Source organism: Sorex fumeus, unplaced genomic scaffold (assembly GCF_029834395.1).
Source record: "Sorex fumeus unplaced genomic scaffold, SorFum_2.1 ptg000086l, whole genome shotgun sequence".
NCBI lineage: Eukaryota > Metazoa > Chordata > Mammalia > Eulipotyphla > Soricidae > Sorex > Sorex fumeus.
Window position 1 is genome coordinate 32,937,869 of NW_026606143.1, and position 16,993 is coordinate 32,954,861.

The 16,993-nt window shown below is 46.8% G+C and overlaps 1 protein-coding gene across 1 annotated transcript in view; it reads left to right on the plus strand.

The window, feature by feature from the left end:
• Positions 1 to 16,993, plus strand: part of PHKA2 (phosphorylase kinase regulatory subunit alpha 2) — an 85,957-nt gene that overhangs the window by 13,452 nt on the left and 55,512 nt on the right. The window contains exons 2-5 of the mRNA XM_056131164.1: positions 9,461 to 9,619; positions 12,540 to 12,587; positions 14,088 to 14,256; positions 16,166 to 16,248. Of these exons, the coding sequence (XP_055987139.1) occupies positions 9,461 to 9,619; positions 12,540 to 12,587; positions 14,088 to 14,256; positions 16,166 to 16,248 (459 nt within the window). The remainder of the gene's footprint in view (positions 1 to 9,460; positions 9,620 to 12,539; positions 12,588 to 14,087; positions 14,257 to 16,165; positions 16,249 to 16,993) is intronic.

A 16,993-nucleotide genomic window follows, 5' to 3' on the forward strand; every position in this document is an offset into this window, starting at 1 on the left:
AGAAATTTACTAGTAAGAAAATCTGCTAATATCATTTTCCATATTAATATTTATGTATGTATATATATATAGAGAGAGAGAGAGAGAATGATGCTCAGGGATTATTTCTGGCTCTGCACTTAGGAATCACTCCTGATGGTGCTCAGGGGACCGTATGACATACCAGAGATCGAACCCAGGGTGGGTGCATGAAGATAAGCGCTGCTGTGCCATCTCTCTAACCCAAGAATCACGTTAATATATTAAAGGAGGAAAAAGAGTATGGGTGTATATGCTGCCCGAGTTCATGTGCTACTTTTGCCCACGTGGCCGAGCACATGTAGCGCCTAAGCACATATACACCCACATCTCCCCTCTTGAGATGCGTACTTGCATGCTTCCATAGCGAATGCTGGGATGTGTGTAGGGGCTCTCTGCACTACTGGAGAAACCTGTGCTCTTACTTGAGCGCATTACTCTCTCTCACTTTCTCTCCCCCTTCCTAAAAACCTCCATATACAATCTTCTTTTATTTTAAAACAAAAAAAAAGAAAGAAAAATAGTGTGACCATTTCAATAGATGTAAAAAAGCATTATAGAAACTGATAAAATTTGTCATAAAACGCCCTACCTGCTGTGGCTATCGCTCCAGGCCCTGTAAAAGTTAAGTCAAAATATTTTTGACTTAATTTTTAAAAAGTTCAAGTATCCTGGGCTATCACTCCAGCCCCTGTAAAAGTTAAGTCAAAATGTTTTTGACTTAATTTTTTAAAAGTTCAAGTATCCTGGGCTGGAGTGATAGCACAGTGGTAGGGAGTTAGCCTTGCATGCAGCCAACCTGGCAGAGCGGGTTCGATTCCTCCGCCCCTCTCAGGGAGCCCGGCAAACTATCAAGAGTATCTCGCCCGCACGGCAAAGCCTGGCAAGCTACCCGTGACATATTCGATATGCCAAACACAGTAACAACAAGTCTCACAATGGAGACGTTACTGGGCCCGCTCGAGCAAATTGATGAACAACGGGAGGACCGTGCTACCCGTGCAAGTATCCTGATTATGGGGCTGGAGCGATAGTACAGCAGGTAGGGCGTTTGCCTTACATGCAGCCAACATTGCCGACCCGAGTTCGATTCCTCCACTCCTCTCAGAGAGCCCAGCAAGCTACTGAGAGTATCTCGCCTGCATGCCAAAGCCTGGCAAGCTCTCTGTGGCATATTCAATATATTCAATATGCCAAACACAGTAACAAGTCTCACGATGTTACTGGGCCTGCTTGAGCAAATCGATGACCAACAGGAGAACAGTGACAGTGATCCTGGTTTAAAAAATTTTTTTAAATTTTTACTCTGGAAATCTAATAAGCAAAACAAAGTTGGCCGTAGGGTTTCATACATACACTTTCCACGCCCTCCACTATTTTCCTACTGTCCTCCCCCTGCTTCCTCATCCCCTTATAGTAAGCTTCCTGTGAAGAGCAGGTCCCAGTTTCTGTTACCTTTGGGCAGATGTTATTCTCCAACCAGGTTGGAAATGATTTCTTAAACTAGTTACAGACATAATGGGATTGATCAGTTCAACTGTACACAAAATCAGAAGTCCTTGTATATGACAAGAAGCTTATGCAGATGATCCCTCCACATCTCTGAGAGGATACTGACAACGGCACCAAACAAATGTATTCTGTAAGTTTCCAAAGTGCCAGTCCTTACCCATCTCAAGAACCCCCCACCTTGCTAGCAAAAGGCAAGAGAGGCAAAAAATTAAGATGTCTAAAGAGGGTGGTAAAACCATTTCCTTGTGGTTAAGGGACCTAAAATTGTTTCTGTATGTTTTGAAAGACTTAAGATGAGCGGGGCTGGGGCAGGAGCCAGAAAGATCTGTATAGACAGGACCCTGTTCAATCCCTGGCACAACAGATGGGCCCTGGGGCATAACCAGGTGCGATCCCTGAACAGAGAGCCAGCAGCAAGCCCTGAGCACCACCAGATATGACCCCAAATCTCCTTCTTTCCTCCCTCCCCAAGAATAAAGAATGCTGAGCACTGGAATCTGGAATGAGGCTGGAACATAACCAGGCGTGATCCCTAAACAGAGAGCCAGCAGCAAGTCCTGAGCACCACCAGATGTGATCCCAAACTCCCTCCCCCTCCCCCCCCAAGAAAAAAGAATGCTGAGCACTGGAATCTGGAGTGAGGCTGGAACAAAGCTGAGAGGAAGTGGTTGTCTGTAAAGCTTGGCTCTTGAGTCACTTTATTCCCCTTCAGGCCGTTATTTAGTCACGTGAGATGGTGCAAATGCCTAGGCCCAGGGCAACTTGAAGCTTGTGCATTATTTGTAAACCCAAGCGGGGGAAATCTAATCAGCAGCAGTTGAGAGAAAAAGCAGCACTTGAAAGTAAGAATTGCACACTTGTGGTCTCCTTACGTAAAGCGGGAGGTTGTTGTAACTCAGTCTTGGAGCGTTAATTTACAAGATTAATTTTAAAATGCCTGAGGCTTTGAACATGTCAGATTATACAAAGCTCTTTTGTTTGGGGGGATGGGGGGGAATGGCCGTGCTTGGAGGTTATGTGTTTCTGGCTAATCAAACCCACGCACTACCAGCTGATTTCCTGAAATGTTTCATAGGAGAAAAGAACTGATGTGAATGAAATCTATCCTAGTAGGTCAGTTCTGTCAGTATAATTAGCAGTTGTTGAGCATTAATTTGTGCCAGACACAATGCAGAATGCTTGCTACAAATAACTCCTTGAGTCCTCCCCTCACTTCTGCAGTGGGGGTGCCATTCTGATACTTGTTTGGTGGAAGGACATTCTGACACCTTAGATACCTTGTAGGTTACGTGTGGGTATGGATATCATCAAACTGTATTTCTCAATAATTAAAAAGCAGCATATGTTAGAATGACCCTTGTGGAGCCTTTAATTGGGCATGGATAAATTTGTGTTCTTCGTGCTGTGAGCAATCCCCTGCTTGCAAAATTCCACCAGCTCTAGAGGCCTATTGTCCCTTACCCACAATACATTAGGTCACGGAAGCAGAATGCAGAGAGCTAAAGAGAAGTGGTTTAACGGTGACCAAGATACAGAGACAGCCCACAGAATGGAAACAATTATTTACTCAATACCCATCTGACAAGGGGTGAATATCAAAGATATATAAGGCACTGGTAATACTTCACACACAAAAAATCCAACCCCATCAAAAAGTGGGGAAAAGAAATAAACAGAAACTTCCTCAAAGATGAAATACAAATGGCCAAAAGGTAGATGAAAAAATACTCTACATCACTAATCATCGGGGAGATGCAAATAGAAACAACAATGAGATATCATCTCACACCACAGAGACTAGCACACATCCAAAAGAACAAGAACAACCAATGCTGGCGCAGATGCAATGAGAAAAGGACTCTCATTCATTATTGGTGGGTGCCGACTGGTTCAGCCATTTTGGAAAACAATATGGGCATTCCTCAAAAAACTAGAAATAGAACTTGTAAAAAACTAGAAATTGAACTTGCTTATGACCCAGCAGTGCCACATACCCCAGGGACAAAAAACACACAGCAGAAATGCCATCAGCACTTCTATGTTCATTGAAGCACAGTTCACAATAGTCAGAGTTTGGAAACAACAGATGACTAGATAAAGAAACTATGGTACATCTACACAATGGAATAGTACACAGGAAAAAATGAAATTTGCTTAAAAATAGATGGACATGGAGAGTATCATGCTGAGTGAAAGGAGTCAGATGGAGAGGGATGTACATAGAATGATTGGACACATTTGTAGGATATAAAACAAAAACACAGTCTGAGACTCATACCCAAGAACAGTAAAAACAAGGGCCAGGAGGATGGATCCACAGTTGGAATCTTGCCGAAGTTGTGGGGAGGGAGTGCAGATAGGATAGAGAAGGGAGCACTATGACAGTAGCTAGAAATGATCACTTTGGACAAAAACGGTCACGGTCAGTCACGGTCCTCCCGTTGTTCATCCATTTGCTCGAGCGGGCCCAGTAATGTCTCCATCATGAGACTTGTTGTTACTGTGTTTGGCATATCGAATATGTCACGGGTAGTTTGCCAGGCTCTGCCGTGTGGGCGAGATACTCTCAGTAGCTTGCTGGGCTCTCTGAGAGAGACGGAGGAATCGAACTCGGGTTGGCCATGTTGGCCACTTGTAAGGCAAACGCCCTACTTCTGTGCTATCGCTCCAGCCCTTGGACAAAAACCAAGTGCTGAAAGTAGGTAAAGGAACAGACATGATAACCTTAGTGCAAACCATAATGCCAAAAGGCAAAAGGGGAGAGAGAGAGAGAGAGAGAGAGAGAGAGAGAGAGAGAGAGAGAGAGAGAGAGAAGAAAAGTGCCTACCATAGAAGCAGGCTGCGGTGGGGACAGCAAGAGGGAAACTGGGGACATTGGTGGTGGGAAATGGGAAATATGCAATGGATGAAGGGGTGGGTGTTGGAACATTGTATGACTGAAACCTGATCGTGAACAGCTTTGTAACTGTGTATCTCAAGGTGATTCAATAAAAATTTAAACATATAATAATTTTTAAAATTAAAAAATCAGAATACAAATGCTTTAAATTCTTAGTAAATTTAAAATCTAATTGTACTAAAAAATCTAAAATATTAAATTAAATTTTTTTAAATCTAAAATATATTGTAAAGGCTTTATGTAATTTTTTTTTTTTTTTTTGCTTTTTGGGTCACACCCGGCAATGCACAGAGGTTATTCTTGGCTTTGCCCTCAGGAATTACTTCTAGCGGTGCTCAGGGGACCATATGGGATGCTGGGTTTTGAACCCGGGTCAGCCGCATGCAAGGCAAACGCCCTATTTGTTGTACTATCGCTCCAGCCCCAAGGCTTTATGTAATTTTATAAAAAGTTGCCATGCACATCCTATTCTCCTCTTCAGCATTCCTGCCAATAATTAAGTTAATTCCATAGTCAGAGTTTAGGATTCAGTATTTCAATGATGTAGCTTTATAAAATAACTGATCCAGAAAGTTGTCAGATTTCCTTAAGTATGGGTCAGGGTTATATGTTTTTATCCCATCCAGAAATACAGTATTTTAGTTTTGCATGGTTTTTTTTTTGCATGTGAAGAGTTTATGTTAAGAAAATTCTAATAGCTTTCAGATGTCTATTCTCGCAGATTAATTGACACTATGGGATTATGTTGAACATATGAAACATTAAATCCTTGGTATTTCTTTTTGCTGCTTATTTTACTGACATGACCCACAGTCAAGACCAATGAAAGAAATGAGAGGGGAGAGAGAGAGAGAGAGAGAGAGAGAGAGAGAGAGAGAGAGAGAGAGAGAGAGAGAAATAGTTTTCGAAAATCAGGGAGTGAGAACTCAAGACGAGGCAGCACAACCATCTCTAAAGGGAACAACTGGAAGATTGAACCACGGGATCATCCTTAGAAGGACCAGCAAACTGGGGAGCAGAGTGTCTCCCAACCTCTGGCTGTTTCAGTTTTTATGAATCGTATCAAAATGGAACCTCTCACATTTTCTTCTATTGCAGAAAACAAAAAGCCATCGTTTCTGTAAACTTGGAAACAGTCTTGGTCAGTTTGGGTGGCTGTACTGACACGTCTCACTCTCCCAGAGACAGGGACATCAGAGTGCAGGGATCAGGGTGCTGACATCATGAGGTTCTGGCGAGAGTCTGTCTCCCAGGTTGCAGGCCACTGACTTGAATCCACGTGGCAGAAAGAGAATGAACTAACTCAGCCTCTTACGGGATGCTATCCCATTCACACGAGCTCTGCCCTCATGGCCTGATTACTGTCCAGTGACCCAATTCCGAGATACCTTGGGGAGATCCAGGCTCAGCCTATAAGGTACTTTGCCCCGAGAGCTCTAGGAGCCTAATTTAAGTTGGCTTGTGTATGCGTTTTTGAATGGAGGGATCCTCAGAATTCTTTGTCTGTAGCGGAATGTGGGTTCAGATAGAGAGTCTAGCTCTGGCTAAAGTTGATCAGATCCACTTCAGCTGTTTGTGCCCACAAAAGACACAGCCAAGAGGCAACTTTCTGTTAACAGGATAAAGACTCACAGAATGTGGTCACTGCTATGTCATAGGAAGTCTGTTTGTCTCTGTGGACTCATGGTTGGTGGGTACTCCAGGAAGAAGCTGAACTCTGTATCAGGACCCATTGATGATTTCTTGCCCTGGGGTTAAGCAACTAGCCTCAGAATGCGCATTACATGTGGTTGGTTCATTTTTAAGAAAGAGTGCCAGTGAGGCTGGAGCAGTAGTACAGCCAGTAGGGCGTTTGCCTCGCACACGGTCAACCCGGGTTCAATTCCCAACATCTCATATGGTCCCCTGACCACCACCAGGAGTACTTCCTGAGTGCATGGGTCAGGAGTAACCCCTCTGCATAGCTGGGTGTGACGCAAAAAGCCACCCCCACCCCCGCCACAAAAAACAAACCAAAAAAAAAAAAAAAAGAAAGTGCCAGTAATTCACAATTGGATTAAGACTTGTTTCTTCACTCAGACATTCCCGGACTTCAGTTCCTATTGACTTTAATAGCATTGATTCTAGTAGTTGTCTGAAGAACTATGTCAGGACACTGAAAGCTGTTGTCCCTGAGGGCAGGATCTGTGGGATTTTAGCAGGGTTTTTATTAAAGGAGAATGGTAAAGTTAAAGGAGAAAGTTAAACTTTTCATTCCTTAGGTGGAACTATTTGAAACTGTACTAATTGTTTTTACCCAAATACCTTGTCACTATCACTTTGAAAGTACCCAACAGTTTTTCTTGAGCCCTTTTTGTAAGTAATTTGGTGTCCTTTTGAATAATTTATATATTTAAAATTGACTAGGTTCTGATTGCCGTAATATATTTGATTGGAATCATATTTCTATGCTTATTTACAGGAAAAATCAATAGAGACTTTGCATTTTTTCCTACCTTATCCATCTATTACTAGGTGAAAATTTATTTGGAATGCCTTTTTAAAAATTAATTTTAATATACTCTACACCCAGTGGTGCTTGGGGCCAAGTAGGGCCACACCAGTAGTGCTTGGTGGGACCATGCAGTGTTAAGGATTGAACTTGGGGTCTCACACAGACCAGGCATGTCCTCTACCACTGAATTACCATCCTGCCCCTATTTGGACTGTTATTTATTTTTGTTTCTGGAGGGGCCACACCTGGTGGTGTTTGGGGCTTACTCCTGGCTTTGTGTTCAGGAATCATTCCTGGTGGTGCTTGGGGGAGCATATGTAGTACCAGAGATTGAACCTGGGTCTATTGCATTCAAGGCACTGCCCTGTCTGCTGTTATATTACTCCAGACTCTGGACCTTTATTTAAAAAAAATCTAACATCATAATTGAAATAATTTAATAACCATTAATCTCTTTAAAGTATGCAATTCATCTCTTTAAAGTATGCAGTTTATTTTGTGTTCATTTTTGTAAGCAGAACTTCCAATTTGGTGCTCGAGGCCCAGGGGGCCACTCCTGGCAATATCTGGCCAGTGGGACCACAGTTCAAAGTGAGAGCCTGGAGGTGTCACTTGGTCCCTGCGGTGCCAGGGACCACAAAGGCTACTCCAGTGGTACTTGGAAGCTTCCCGCGATGCTTGTGAAATCATAGTGGTACAGGGGATTGACCAGGGTCGGCCACATGTAAGACATGCAACTTAAGCAGTGTACTATCTCCCGGGCCCCGAAAGTTTGGTAGATTTGCAGACTCATGCACCTCCATACAATTCATTCTAGAACATTTTCATCACCAACCCCCCCCCCCCCCCCCGCCCAAGGAAAAACCTGCTAGTCCTCTTCAGTTCCTAATTATTTCTGCCTTACCCCACCAATCCCTCACTTTCTGGACAGCCACTATCTACGAGATTTACCTATTTGGAACATTCCACAATGAGAATCATAAACAGTGGCCTTTGGTGAGCGTCTCCCTTATTTAACATGAGCTTTCCCAGCTTCCCCTGTGGCCGTGTGCTTCAGTATGGCTCATGAATATTGCTGAATACTGTTTCTCACTGGTGGACATTGGGGTGGTTTTACATTGAGGATGTTAGGAATAATGCTGCTAGGAACGGAGGAATACATTAAGGTCTGGCTTCTAGTGACTCGGCCCTTTGAAATGCTAGTGATCAGGGGGCAGACCAATAGTACCATGGGTAGGGTGCTTGTTTGGCACGTGACCAACCCAAGTTCAATCTCCGGCATCCCATATGGTCTCCTGAGTTTGCAAGGAGTGATCCCAGAGTGCAGAGGCTGGAGAAGCCCTGAGAACTGCCAGGTGTGGCTCCCAAAACAAATATGATCAGATAGCGAATAGGATCCTAAATGAGCTCTTGCTCAGTGCCTCCTCTTTAGGGGCGTGAAGTATCTGGAGCAGAAATGAGGCAGGATTCCACACACACAGAGCGAAAGTTCTGGAGTGGGCTGCCCAGGGTTCCCCGTGTCAGTGCTTCTCCAGTTGGTGTCTGAGATTTGTGAAAGAATACCAGCTTAAGGGCTGGAGCGATGGTACAGTGGGTAAGGCATTTGCCTTACATGCGGCCAACCCGGGTCCAATCCCGGGCATACCATATGGTCCTCCAAGCACTGCCAGCAGTAATTCCTGAGTGCATGAGCCAGGAGTAACCCCTGTGAAATGCCAGGTGTGACCCAAAATGCACACACACATACACACACACACACACACACAAAAAAAAAACCACCAGCTTCAGAGGTGTCTTTGTCTTTCGCTTTTAGCATTTGGATTGCTCTGTCTTGGCATTGTTTTGTGTATTATTTATTTATTTATTTTTTGCTGCTCTTTGGGCCTCTTGAGTCTGCAAGAGTCTCTCTCACGAAGTTAGGGAAATTCTCTGTTATTATTTCTCCCAACAGCTGCTCTTCCCCTTTCTCTTTGCCCCTCCTTCTGGTACGCCTATGATTTGAAGAATATTCCGGCCAACATGGCCAACCCGAGTTCGATTCCTCCGCCCCTCTCGGAGAGCCCGGCAAGCTACCGAGAGTATTCGATATGCCAGACACAGTAACAACAAAGTCTCCAATGGAGACGTTACTGGGCCCGCTCGAGCAAATCGACGATCAACGGGAGGGCCTTTACCTTTTTACCTTTACCTCATGCGATTAGCTATCACAAATCTTACATTCTCATCCTCAACTTACAATCACTTTGTAAACCACAGTTCTCTAAAATATATATATTTAAAAAGAAAAACAGAAAGAATACCGGCTTCAGCATGGAAGGATCCTTCGAGGTTTTGTAGTCAACATTCTTGTTAAGCCACGAGGAAACGGAAGCCCAGGCAAGTAATGTCTTTTCATGCCTGAGATCATGTGGTTGACAGGGCAAAAACTGGAAGTCGTGGCTCCCCAGTCCTCTGTGCATGCCCCCTTGGGTGAGCACTGGTGCCTGGGCACCAGCTAAGGGGTGGTGCGGAGTGACTTTCTGTGTCTTCTCTAACAGAATCCGGTCACGGGGCTGCTGGCCGCCAGCCATGAGCAGAAGGATGCCTGGGTGCGGGATAACATCTACAGCATCCTGGCCGTGTGGGGCCTGGCTATGGCCTACCGCAAGAACGCTGACCGTGACGAGGACAAGGCCAAGGCCTACGAGCTGGAACAGGTAACACTGCTTGACCACCCATACCTCCTGGCCTGGCCCCGAAAGGCGGGTGAGAAAGGAGCTGGCGGCAGGGGCTGGGCTGTTGGGTACATGTCACCTCCATTTCTTCTAGGAATATTTGGGGAACGACCGAGAAATCTCTCAGAGATGGTTTTCCCTCTGTGAGAAACTCCATAAACTTAATGAAAGGGAAGCATCAGGATTTTTTTTTTTTGCTTTTTGGGTTCACACCCAGCGATGTTCAGGGGTTACTCTTGACTCTGCACTCAAGAATTACTCCTGGTGGTGCTTGGGGGACCATATGGGATGCCGGGGATCGAACCTGGGTCGGCCGCGTGCAAGGCAAACGCCCTACCCACTGTACTATCTCTCCGGCCTCAGCATCCGAACTCTTAAGGATGCTGTTACTCTCACATATGCCCTCTGGATTCCACGTATGAGGTGTCATGATGCACTAATCTGATTATGGTTCTTGCTGAGCGACACATTCCACTGCACATAGGCCTCGGCAGTCAGACTGAAAGGCTACTTATCCAGACACTGTTGCTTCAGAATTTCCTTTCAGTGTTTCTTTGGAGTCTGAGCCAGCCTTATTAGTTTGCTGTCGCCTTTCATGAGGGGGAGGGGGAGTCTTGGTGGTATCTGGGGACTGTTCGTGGTGCCAGGGATTGAATTAGCATCAGCTCAGGTAAGTGACATACCTTGACTCAGTACTGTAACTCCGGAAATCCCCTCTTTCCTATCGAATCACAGTGGCGGGGTCAGCTTGTATACACCTACACTACCATACCACCCAGACAGAACCTTTGATTGTTCTCCAAAATCAGAAACCAACATGCCTGCCAAAGCAAAGTTTTGCCATCTGTGAGTTTGTAAGAAAATCATCTACCCCGAGCAAGAGGTGTTTCCAGTACTCGGAGTGCTAGCATCGAAGTCAGCAGCATTGGCGTGGGAAAGCTCAGAGCCAGTTCTCTGGCCACAAGGCTCTGGGTTGGATGGCATACATTCCATGTTGGCCTTTCCTATAGGTGGCGCTTCAGGTCCGGGACAGGTTCTGAGGGACCTGCTGGGTGCTGTTGAAGACAACCCGAAGGGACAGGAGGGCAGGCAGCCAACTGCAACAGGACAACAATAAGACAAAATATGTGGGAGCAAGGGCAGGGCAGTTTGGGGTTGAGCAGACATGCTGGCAGGTAAGGCAGGAATGGGTGGTTTCTGAAAACGGACAAGGCTGGAGCCATCTACAGAGGGTAGCGCCCTTACCCTGCACATGCCAACCTGGGTTTGGTCCCCGCCCCCCTCCCACCATACTCCCCTGAGCCCTGTCAGGAGTGATCCCTGAGCATAGAGCAGGAGCTAGCCCTGAGCACCACCGAGTGTGGCCCAGAAAGGAAGAAGGAAGGGAAGGAGGGAGGAAGGGAGATGGGCCAAGGAGATAGCTTCGTGACTTAGCACATATGGTGACCTGAAGTCAAATCCCAGCACCCCATCGCCCCCCACCACCACCACCAAGCGCCTGGGACCCAAGTAAAATGAAATAAATCAAATATGTGTAGCAAGTATCGAATAATCCTTTAAGATTGAGACAGAATAAAAAAAAAGCCACACACACACACACACACACACTGTCTCTTTTTTACTTTGACTTAGAGTGACTCATTTCTTGTTTTTTTTTTTTGTTGTTGTTGTTGTTGTTTGTTTTTTGTTGTTATTTGTTTTGTTTGTTTTTGGGGGGAGGAGCTGTTTGGGTCACACCCAGTGATGCACAGGCTTACTCCTGGCTCATGCACTCAGGAATTACTCCTGGTGGTGCTTGGGGGACCATATGGGGTGCTGGGAATCGAACCCAGGTCGGTCACGTGCAAGGCAAACACCCTACCCACTGTGCTATCGCTCGAGCCCCAGAGTGACTCATTTCTTAGTGGCACAGGAAGTAATTTTTCAGTGTTTATAAGAGGACAGGCAGAGATCTGGTTTCCATTGGGCCCGGATTATGGAGGAAGTGAAAGGTAGCATTGTGTGTGTGTGTGTGTGTGTGTGTGTTCGCCCGCGTGTGTGCATGCACATGCATGTAGGTGCACTTCCGCTCACATGCCTGTCCATGTTGTAGAAGTACAAGTTCTCTTGCTTTTTCAAATGCACGTGACCACACCACGCCCCCCCACCAACGTGCCTTTGTCTTCACCACACACAGAGTCTGGACCTAGATCTAGTCAGGACACTGGTCAGCGCCACTGCATCTCTCAGCCCAGCTGCCTCCTTTGTGGCATGTTGTCATCTGTGCTGCGCATGGTGGCTAGAGCAGTGTTGTTGCGATTTGTCACGGTAGTCCTAGCTGCAGGCATTGGCTGCAGAAGCCGTGTGGGGCCAGGGATGTAGCTCCGCAGTAGAGCTCTTGCCTCGCATGTGTGAGGCCCTTGGTTCAATTCCCAGGACTGCAAGAACAACCAAAAGATACTTTGGCAGCTTCTTACATTTAATAAGAACTTCATTCACTGGTCTAGTAATGGTGTCACAAATTGCCATTTTCACAAAGGCATCCTGACTTTTATTTTATTTTTTGGTGGCACCGGGGATCAAAGCCACATGCAAGGGTGCCCAGGTCAGAGCACACCCTTGGCCTGGCACCCTGACCTTTGAGCTGGCACAATGCACTCCACTCAGCCAGTAAAGAAGGCAAATAAGTTATCAGGAGCAGTGACAGGTTTATAAACATTGGAGGAGCTGGGCCATGCCATCTGCTCCTGCAGCTTCATTTGACATTTCTCATCGGGTGGAGAGTTCTTTCTCCGGACTGGCGGCCTGGGGGAGCGGCAGGTGATGGGTCTGTGCTGGTGCAGACCAGAGAGCAGCAGTGGCGAGCATGGCAGGGGTAACTTGCCCCGCTGCTGATGCCGCTTTGTTTCCTTTGTTTCCGCAGAACGTGGTGAAGCTCATGCGGGGCCTCCTGCAGTGCATGATGAGGCAGGTAGGTGTGAACGGCCCAAAGGCAGTGACACTTTCACGACGCGCTTCCACGGGGCCAGCTTTGGGACATTTTTCATCTTAAAAGGAAGAGGAACGGGAAGTGGGGGCCTCAGAGCAATAATAAGGCGGGTAGTAAGATACCGAGAGTATCTCGCCTGCAGGGCCAAGCCTGGCAAGCTCTCCGTGACGTATTTGATATGCCAAACACAGTAACAACAAATCTCACAATGGAGAGGTTACTGGGCCCACTCGAGCAAATGGATGAACTTGCCTTCCATGCAGCTGCCCTGGGTTGGATCTTTGGCACCCCATACAGTTCAGGAGTGATCCCTAGCGCAGAGCCAGGAATAAGCCCGACCATGCAGGGTGTGCCCCCCCCCACACACACACACACTCTAAAGAACACCAGAGACTGTTCTTCCTACTTTTGCTTTCTAAAAAGGCTCCTCAGTCAGTTCTCTTCTAGAAGCGCAGTGTTGTCAAAAGACATTGGTGTACCCGATGCCTGAGGTGCTTGCCTGCATGTCGCTGACCTCTGCTCACTCGAGGTGCTCCGGGTGCAGCCATGGAGGCCTCTGGGCAGCAGCAGGGTGCCTCAGGTAAACCCCAACACTGCAGGGGCTGAGCAGCACCGAATCCTCCTAGAATGGCCTAGAATGGCCCAAAGTTCCCTGAGCACTGTTAGGGAGCCCTCAGTGAAATAAACAGACTCATTCTTTCCAAATAAGAAACACCAAGAATTTGACTTTATTTTATTTGTTGCTGGAGCAATAGCACAGCGGGTAGGGGTGTTTGCCTTGCACGCAGGTGACCCAGGTTCGATTCCTCCGCCCCTCTCGGAAAGCCCAGCAAGCTACCAAGAGTATCTCACCCGCACAGCAAAGCCTAGCAAGCTACCCACGATGTATTCGATATGCCAAACACAGTAACAACAAATCTCACAATGGAGATGTTACTGGGCCTACTCGAGCAAATCGATGAACAATGGGAGGACAGTGCTACAGTGCTATTATTTATTTATTTTTTGCTTCTTTGGGTCACACCCGGTGATGCTCAGGGTTTACTCCTGGCTCTGCACTCAGGAATTACTCCTGGCGGTGCTTGGGGGACCATCTGGGATGCTGGGAATCGAACCCAGGTCAGCCGCATGCAAGGCAAACGCCCTATCTGCTGTGCTATTGCTCCAGCCCCAGAAGTTGACATTTAAACAGGTCTCCCCACCCCGCTTTCCTCCTTCCCTCCCTCCTTTCTCTCTGAATACCTATTGGGTATCATTCTTGGGGACCCTTTGGGCTGATCAGGTAACTTGCTAACACCCCACTGAGCTGGGATCCCACTGGAATTTCTGTGATGGGGACAGATACCCCCTGCACCCCAACACGCACTGCACTTCATTGTCCACTCCCATGAGACAGCAGTGCAGAGCCGGGCTGTGCCCTCCGCGACCCCCTTAGCCAAGAGCAGAGCTGCCTGGCGCACGTGCTCACCCTCCTTCCCGCAGGTGGACAAAGTGGAGAAGTTCAAGTACACGCAGAGTACCAAGGACAGCCTGCACGCCAAGTACAACACCGCCACCTGCAGCACCGTAGTGGGCGACGACCAGTGGGGCCACCTCCAGGTGGATGCCACCTCCCTCTTCCTCCTGTTCCTGGCCCAGATGACCGCTTCTGGTGAGCTGGGGCCCTGTGGGCCTTTGTGGGGCAGGCATTGGTCAGGCCTGGACAGCGGCCAGCCTCTTCCTTCCATCATGCTCTTTGACAGTGACCTCCTGAGCATCTCTTTATCATGACCCCAAAGCTTCCTTGCTGTCACTGTCACAGCTCTGTTACTGTTCTTCAACATTTTGACACCGGTGCAACGAGATGCGTCCAATGTATAGGGCCACCGGGTAGCAGATACAACCAAGGCAGTAGGCGGGTGCTTTTCAACCTCTCTACGCCTGTGCATCGGCTGTGGTCTACACACCAGTGGTTGAAGACCACATCAACCTACACCTCAGCAGTTCCAGTAGCTGCAGTGCATTGCTGCCTCTTTTTCTCTTCTCCAGGATCATCACACCCTTTCCTTTTTTTTTTTAACCACACCAGGTGATGCTCAGAGGTTACACCTGGTGGTGCCGGGGACCATATGCGATGTCCGGGATCCAACCTGGGTTGGCAACATGCAAGGCAAATGCCCTCCCCGCTGTCTATTGCTCCAACCGCAGTTCCTTATGTTATTATCATATCAGCCCTCCCTCCCCTTCTTCCAGTCACTGGACCTTGGCGGTAGGTCCAGCGGGCCCCAGCAGTCTGGATCATCTTTGTTGAGACTCACCGAGGCTCACGCTGTTCCTGTGGCAGCCTGGACACCAGGCCTCCAGCGCGCTGGGCAGTCTCTGCCAAGTGGCCTCGCCCTCCACTGAGCTGGCTGCAATGCTCCCCCGGGGCTTAGGTCACTGCACTCTGTGTCTCAGAGCTCTTGTCCCCACTCCAGCTCCCCAGCACTCCTAAAAGAGGCTTCCCATATGTTTCCGACTGCAAATGCAACCCTAAAGAGGTCAGAGGTCACTCAGAGCATCTCTCTGTGACTGGACCAGGCTCTTTATTTTAAACGATTTTTTGGTTATGAAGGTTAAATGAGCTCGCTGTAGATATTTTGCAGGATAAAGCCAATGAAGTACAGGGAGAAAAATATCCTACTGCCAGTTTTTTATTTGGAGGATGTCCTCTGGGGCTTTTTGGTTCTTGTGTGCTTTTAAAAAAAAAATTCAGGGGCTGGAGTGACAGCACAGTGGGTAGGGTGTTTGCCTTGCATGCGGCCAACCCGGGTTCGATTCACAGCATCTCATATAGCCCCCTGAGCACCGCCAGGAGTAATTCCTGAGTGCAGAGCCAGGAGTAACACCTACATATCACCGGGTATGAGCCAAAAAGCAAAAAAAGAAAAAGAAAAGTAAAAAAAAAAATTCAAGGTCGAGGCAGGAGTGTAGCAGGTAAGGCCTTGCATGTGGCTGACCAGATTCAATCCAGGTACCACCTATGGTCCCCTGAACCAGCCAGGAGTTATCTCTGTGTATAGAGTCAGGCATGAACCCTGAGAACTACTTGGGGTACTCCTAAAACAAAACTAAAAATTCAAGGTCATGATATATATACATATATATCCATAAAATACCTTTAGTGACTTTATCAGTGGTTATACCTGATTTAACAATTCCTTTATTCCTTCCTCCGCTTCCTTCCTGCCTCCCACTTTATCCCTCCCTTTTCTCCTCCCCCTCCCTCCTTTTCTCCCTTCCTTCACTCCTGTTCACACTCCTGGAACTTACCTTCAGATTTTTGATGGCTGTGTAAGAAAACTAAAATGGGTGTGAAAGAATTTCTTTTTTTTTTTTAATTTTATTGAATCACCGTGAGATAGTTACAAGTTTTCATGTTTGGGTTACAATCACACAACGAGCAAATACCCATCCCTCCACCAGTGCACATTCCCTACCACCAGGTGTGAAAGAATTTCTAACCTAGTATGGTATTTGTAATTGGTATTTGGCTCTTCAATGTAACTTCATAAACTACATGGTTTGCTTTTCCTTGTTAGGTTTACGGATAATTTTCACCCTTGATGAGGTGGCTTTTGTACAGAATCTTGTCTTTTACATAGAAGCCGCATATAAAGTTGCTGTAAGTATCAACGCTGTTTATCTTTCCAGTTGTCAAAACACAAAGCTATAGTTTGAGGAGGGCCAGGCTGTTGGGGGCTGAGTGGAAGATTAGTGAGATTATTCATCATCTCTGAATGCCAAGCATGTGTTTTTATCTTGGGACAGAGGTAGTTGGGGAGTTTTTCTTTAGGGGAATATATTTCATGCTTCATTTGAATATTTAAAGTTTATTTTTCTTAAATAGGTAAGGTAAAGGTAAGGTAAAGGCCCTCCCGTTGATCGTCGATTTGCTCGAGCGGGCCCAGTAACGTCTCCATTGGAGACTTCGTTGTTACTGTGTCTGGCATATCGAATACTCTCGGTAGCTTGCCGGGCTCTCCGAGAGGGGCGGAGGAATCGAACTCGGGTCGGCCATGTTGGCCGCTTGTAAGGCGAACGCCCTACCCGCTGTGCTATCTAAATAGTTTTATTTAGGAAATATGAAAGAGGAAACATGAGCGAGAGAGAAAGAGAGAGTGAAAAGGAGGGAAGGAGGGAGAGAGATAGAATGCCATAAATGAAAAGAAGAAAATCTCCATCCCTACAAGCTGGGAGGCAGGTGACTTTGTAATGGCGAAAAGTTTTTTGTTCTTTTTTTGGGGGGTGGTGTTTTTGGTGGTAATGGGAATTGAAGCCAGGGCCTCCCACGTGCATGACAAGCACTCTGCCACTGAGCTACACCCCAGCCCTTCTATGCTTACTTTGTTATTTAGTTTTAATTTTTT